Below are 6,319 nucleotides of genomic sequence, written 5' to 3'. Positions count from 1 at the left end.
CGGGGCGGGGGGGTGGGGAAGGGGGCAGAACAGAGCTGGGACAGCTGACCCCAACTGACCAAAGGGATATTCCAGACCATATGATGTCATGCTCAGCATGTACCGCTGGGGCAAGGAGGAGGAAAGGGAGGACTCAGAGTCATGGCATTTGTCTCCCCCAGTTACCGTTACACGTGATGTCACCCGGCTTTCCTGGAGGTGGCTGAACTCCTGCCTGCCCACGGAAGTGGTGAATGAATCCCTTGTTCTGCTTTGCTTGTTCTGGTGACTTTTGCTTTCCCTATTAAACTGTCTTTCTCTCAGCCCCTGAGTTTTCTCTCCTTTACCCTGCCAATTCTCTCTCCCATGCTGCTGGAAGAGAGAGGCTGTGTGGGGCTTAGTTGCTGGCTGGGGTTAAACCACAACAATCCCATGTAATCCCAACCTGGCAATTGTACGGATTCTTAAGGAGACTTTCTCCATAAGTTTAGAATTAGAACTCTGCCTGAAATTGTATTTCCCGAGAAACAAAAAACAGTTTTTCACTTTCCAAAATGCATTACAAGTATTAAGAAGGTCCCTCTTCACCCCTCAATTAAACTCAAGATTTTTATTTTATTATTCTGGTATGTATATACAGACACACACACACAAAAATATACACGGCTCTTTCTGCAAGTGAGGCATTTCAGCTAGCAGTGTACTTTGTACTTTCCGAGTTTGGCCCTAGGTGGCACTGATACATCACTCCACAGGAAAGCAGTGGCTGGCTCAAAATGCTCCAGGAAGGTCCAGGGGCTCCTTCCTCCCTGCTCTTCCTAGGTGACAGAGACCACCGCAGCTCTGAAGATCACCACATCCTCCCTGATAAACGCAAGTGAAGCAAAACTATCGCATTGTCCCCAAGAGGATGACAAGTATTCCAGTGGGACTGCTCTTTCCTTTAGAAGCTGTGCTTCCCCAAGGGCAGGAAAGGTTACAGCATCAGGCAGAGCAGCGCCTGGTACCAAGGAAAAGTACTAGAGAGAGATAATTACGGAGAACACCAAACCTCTCACTTGTAGTCCTCCTCCCTACACTTACAGCAATTATTTCTGTTATTTAATGCTTTAAAACTTTTATTTCCCCAACTTCACAGTACTTTACCACTTCAAGTAATCTTCATTTCATCCAAGTGAAGGAAATAAGCACAATTATCCTTCCTCCTTGGAGTTGCCTACGGTGACACACTGAGTCACGAGCCACCCAAAGCTGGCACTCCCCGCTTCTAGCTCTACCTGCAGATTTCCCAGATGATCCTGCCTTCATTAAAGATGTTCTGACTTTATTGTGGTAGACTTCAAAGCACAGCAGCCAGAGCACAGCACACTGTCCCTCCTGGCAGAGGCGAGCCCGTGTCCCTCACATGGGCAGCGGAACGCGGAACACGTCCAGCTCCTGCCAACTGCTGGCTGGTGCAAAGGAAAAGGGTTGGCAAGGCAGGGTGGTCTACAGCACTCGTGCTCTCTCCCAGCTATAGACTGGATTCTTGTGCAAAAGAAAGAAAATCCCGGTGGGAACATGTCAGTAAGAGAATGAATGGGCCAAGGATGCCAGCAGGCAACAGAAGGAATAAAGCTAACACTGGTGGGGAATAATTTAAAAGGCCAAGAGGTGATACTAACATTTGAAATCACCAACAAATCCCTGGAGCTGTCAATGTTGAGTATTTTCTGTCACCTTCCTGATGTTCCCCTTCTATTCTGAAAGAGCTGTTCTGAGGAGGGCAGTATTTTTACAGCTGTGCTCCTGGAGCCTGGCACTCGAGATGGGCATTACCAGTGCAGGTCTTACCATGAACTGACCAGCCCTAGCAGCGATGCTGCCCTTGCTGCTGAGGAGCAGGGCTGGCCAGTGTGAGCACAGTGTGTGATGGATGCAGGGACTTTGCTGCCAGGAGCAGGCCTGGGGCAGTCCAAGCATTCAATACTCCTTCAACATCCTTTTTTTTTTTAAGAGAAAAAGATGCAAAGACAGAAGCCACCAGGATGGGGAGAGGAATCAATTTAGGAACATCAGAAGCTCATTAAGCACCTCCCTGTAAGTCACTTAGTTAATCTCCTTCCCTCACCATCCCTGTGAAAGTCACTGGTGATGACACTAAGAGTTAATCATCAGAAAACAAGATTTATCTGGGTTTTATCCCAGCAGACAGGGGAGTGCCACTGCAGCTGCTCCTCCACAGCTACCTCCACTCCAGTGGGATGGGTCTGGCTACCAGCAACACTGCCCTCCCAACAGGACACCAGTGCTCCCAAGGCACAGCCAGCATCACTGCAGCACCCACCTCCCTTGGGACATCAGGCACATGTAACCTCTGCACAGATGTGCCTTTCCAAAGCTGACACGTGGCTCTGCCCCCAAACCTTCCAGCACTGCCAGCAGCATCAGTTGCTTCCAGGGGAGAGGTTATGTCACCCCAGGGAAGTGGCCCTGGTACAGCCTTCACGTCCCCCTCGGATGCTCTGTGTACTTTTACTAGGTACTTGTGAAAAAACGGGGGGTTTTTGTGGGATCAGTCCCTTTTCTGCCCTTCAAGTGCTAGTAATACTGATTTCACCTTCTTTTTAACACTCTTAATTCCTGGACCTGAAAGACAATGAGAATTTCAACTTTCAGACTTTTGAGGCCTCACCCTGAGTTTTACAGGTGTGAGGTTGGGCAGTGAAGGCAGTAGATAGATTATCTGTTCATCTCTACCATGCTTTCTAGAAGAAGCAGAGTAAGAGAGATCATTTGTTCGATAGCTGGTCTTTACAGGGCCAGAAATCAGTGCAATCCAGCCACAGCTCAGCCGTTTAAAGGCATGATTACCTAGAAACAGGGCAGGCTTGAAGAAAAGGGAAGTCTAAGGTATTAAAAAGAAAAAAAAAAGGCTCATCTGAATAGGAAAGGCAGGATTCTGCCTCTTGACACATCTCTCCTTCCTCAGTTACATGAGACAGGGGATTGACTTCACAGTTCACTACAGGAAGCAGCCAATTAATCTGCTTTACCATTTTCATTTAAGAAATACGCTGAACTTCCTCTATTTCCATTCACTATTTTTCCACCAACAGAAGGCCTGAGACAGAATGATATTTTCTTCAGACACTAGTAATTAATAAACATTCAAATGTGTTTTCAGAGCCTATATACCATTAAAAAACCAAAAAACTCTTGGGAGAGAATCCACTTTTGATAGATTTGCACACAGAACAAAGATGAATGTATTTTAGAAGTGTATAACCTAACCTGCATCTTCCTGCTCACGCTCTCTTGTGAGACGCACTGCCCTGGACAGCGAGAACACACCAGTCACCTCCTCTTCCACCTCAGAGCAATTGCTTGAGTTTCCCAACACCAATCACCACACACCGCTTTTAAGGTCTGCGCTGCGAGTGGTGCGCAACCAGTTTCTATCGGAACTTCCTTCTAACATCTGAGACGAAGGAAAACTCAAATATATTTGACACCTGATCTCAGAGACCTCCAGAGTCCCATTCCCCACAATGATGACCTTCTTTTAAGAACAGCTTCAGCTTATCAGAAATCCAGATGAGTAACAGTGATGACAAACCTATACCAGAGGGTTTTTGGAAGGATTAGTAACCGGTTCTTGCCAACCAATCATCACTTCGCATGAAGGGGCTGTGATTGTCATTACTTACAAGGGTGCCATCAAACTGAAACTGAGTCAGTGTTTAAAAAAATTATTTAAGAGCAGTTCTGGATGTTAAAGCAGCTCTCAAGTCCCCACTGCCAAATTGCACTTTCATCTTCGCACGAAGGTGATGTTTCCTCCCTCGCTTCCAAGAGAAAAGGCACCACTCGCTCTGATAACAGACAACACTAATGAACCATACAAAGGAAATAATGGGTTACTTCACGCATGTGACAGCTTACTGCAGGTTTAGAAGATTTGTGATGATGAAAGTGCATTTTCTTTATCTCAAATTATTTAATTGTAAGTACCTGGAGCAATTACAACTAACATTTTTTGGACCGAAGTGTAGTTCTTGAATTACAGTGTCCACTTCAAAGCAACGCTCCAATTAATCCAGCTAATTTTTCCAGCCCAGAAGTCCACAAAGTTAAGGTTTGACATGTTCCAGTTTTATCATTCATAACCAAGTTAAAGCTAAATATTCCTGCAGTACCAAAGCACTAGTGAATGAGGTGACCTCCCTGTGAGGAGAAAACTTCTTTCCTCCCCATGCAGCCTCCAAGGTGGGAGCTCCTCACTCTAGCAAGAAGGTGAGGGTGCTGTGCCCAGCAAGAGCCTCAGGGACCCTGTGTTCATCATATTTTACAGCTGGCTTTCAAGAGGGAGCTGCCAATTGCCGGGCTGGAGCACAGCATCCCTGCCTCCTCCCCTGCCCGGGCACTTTGGATGCTGACCTGGCTGAAATCTAACTGTGGAAAAAAAAAAAGGCAGGGAGTATTCAGCCCTATCAGCCCCCCTGAGGCCTCTTGCCACGACCTTGGCAGCTCCTTAAGGAGCACAAAGGAGGAAACACAGGACCAGGATGGAAATAAAGTTGTGACTGGGGACTCAGGACTGGTGTAAAGCATTACAGGACTGCACCTTCCCGTTACAATGGGACAAATATTTTGAACAGCAGAATTAAACGAAGCTAAGAACCTAGCAGTGCTGCCAGGAATTCAATGCATCAGAAGGCTACCCTCAGAGAAAAGGACCTCCCTGCAAGATCCCAGACGGGGACTGCAGACTTCGGGGAATGTCCCAAGGTCAGGGACACCCCATGGTTAACCCTCCACAAGGGAGCAGTGCCAGCAAACTCCTGACTCACAAGGCAAGGTAAATGCCTGTGCCCTGCTGGTGATTTGGATCCAGCAAACAGTCACTGCTGCTTCACAAAGCAGTAATAGTGATAAAGCTCTGGGATGTTTATAAATATATGGAAAGTCACAAGAGCACGTATTTCAAACCTTCACACCCCAGCTGATCTCCATTCACTCCCTGTCCTCTCCACTCCCCTTCCAATTACAGCAGCAGTGAACAGGATCTGAACCTCCAAATGCAAAATGAAGATATGCTACATAAAACATACGGTTTAAAAATAACCAAAGACAGTATATCTGCCATTTATGTTCTGATTTTTTTTCTACTGACAAATACAACCTCAGCAAACGACCTAACTATAAGGAGCATTAAAAGCCACACCAGTTCCTCCAGCAGTCGCCCATCCCCTCGGGAGGCTTTGCTGCACAAGGAGGTATTTGGTGCAAGGGGCTCGTACTCACCGTCTGCAGAGTTTCTTCCTGTCTTCTGCTTTGGCTCTGCCGGTTGATAAAGGAGCGTGTCGAGAGTTTGTAATGGTTCAACAAGCAGATAATCACTACCACCATAACAGTTATAACCACAATTATAATGATGATCTGAACAAACTCCAGTTCAGCTAAAACAAAGAAAAGAAAAAAAGAAGGAAATATGTCAGTCGCACACAGAATGTTGTCTGTCACTGCAATAATCTGAAAACCCCTCAGTATTTATTTCATCACAATTGATCTGGAGTAAGATGTCTACTGAAAAGTTTTGTGAAAAATGTGTTTCTAAAAAGTACAACTATTCATTTCTTGGCAGTGCCAATCAATTGTTCTGAGCAGCTGAAGGTCAAAGCTAAGGAACATCTCAGTGATCCTTCTCTGCAGCCTTCACAGGAAATAAATTCTTCAGTGTAAACACCACAGACAAGACTCTTGGGTAATACAACAATTTCACTTGGGGACAGAAAAAGCCCAAACACAGAGACACAAAACCCACCCTATTTTAATACCCATCTGTGATGGCAATAGATTCCAGAGGGCTCCATAAGCTTCCAAGTAGAGGCCTCGGAAACAGGAATCAGGACACTACCTAGTAAATGATTCTTTCTTTGTTTTTAATTCTCTAAATAGCACAAAACTACCTAAATCAAGTGGAAAACAAGCCTTTTTCCTGTTGAATCTATGTGCGATGTCGTCTTCAACTACTTACTTCAACTAGAGTAAAATTAACTTCTTTAAGGCATTCCCACTCAGGTAAAAATCTAAAGAGAGATCTGGTGCTCTAAACCAAGAGCAGTTAAAAAAGAAACCAGGGCCTTGGCTGTTGCAAGAGATACAATCACAACGCACTCCACGAGAACCCATCATCTTATCTGAAGTCCTGCGTATACCACAAATATTAAGTATATTTAGAAATGAGTCACTCCTGCACCCTTTCGGCTATACAAGCATGAGCAGTGTAAGGGGAGAAACTGCCCTTTGGAGTTACACAGTCGCTGGTATTTCTATGGAAACCGCGTTGCTTGTTGCT

At 45.6% G+C, this 6,319-nt stretch overlaps 1 protein-coding gene across 3 annotated transcripts in view; it reads right to left on the bottom strand.

Annotated features, from left to right (window-relative positions):
* Positions 1 to 5,418, bottom strand: part of LDLRAD4 (low density lipoprotein receptor class A domain containing 4) — an 11,739-nt gene extending 6,321 nt beyond the window's left edge. The window contains exon 1 of one of the 3 annotated variants that reach the window (XM_010140740.1): positions 5,266 to 5,418. In XM_010140740.1, coding sequence (XP_010139042.1) covers positions 5,266 to 5,370 — 105 coding nt within the window. In that variant the 5' untranslated portion in view covers positions 5,371 to 5,418. The remainder of the gene's footprint in view (positions 1 to 5,265) is intronic. The other 2 variants (XM_010140743.1, XM_010140741.1) reach the window with 2 other exon arrangements.
* Positions 5,419 to 6,319: the final 901 nt, after the last annotated feature.

The sequence above is a fragment of the Buceros rhinoceros genome, unplaced genomic scaffold (assembly GCF_000710305.1).
Source record: "Buceros rhinoceros silvestris isolate BGI_N320 unplaced genomic scaffold, ASM71030v1 scaffold22437, whole genome shotgun sequence".
In the NCBI taxonomy this organism is placed as follows: Eukaryota; Metazoa; Chordata; class Aves; order Bucerotiformes; family Bucerotidae; genus Buceros; species Buceros rhinoceros.
This window is presented reverse-complemented; position numbering and strand designations above follow the sequence as displayed.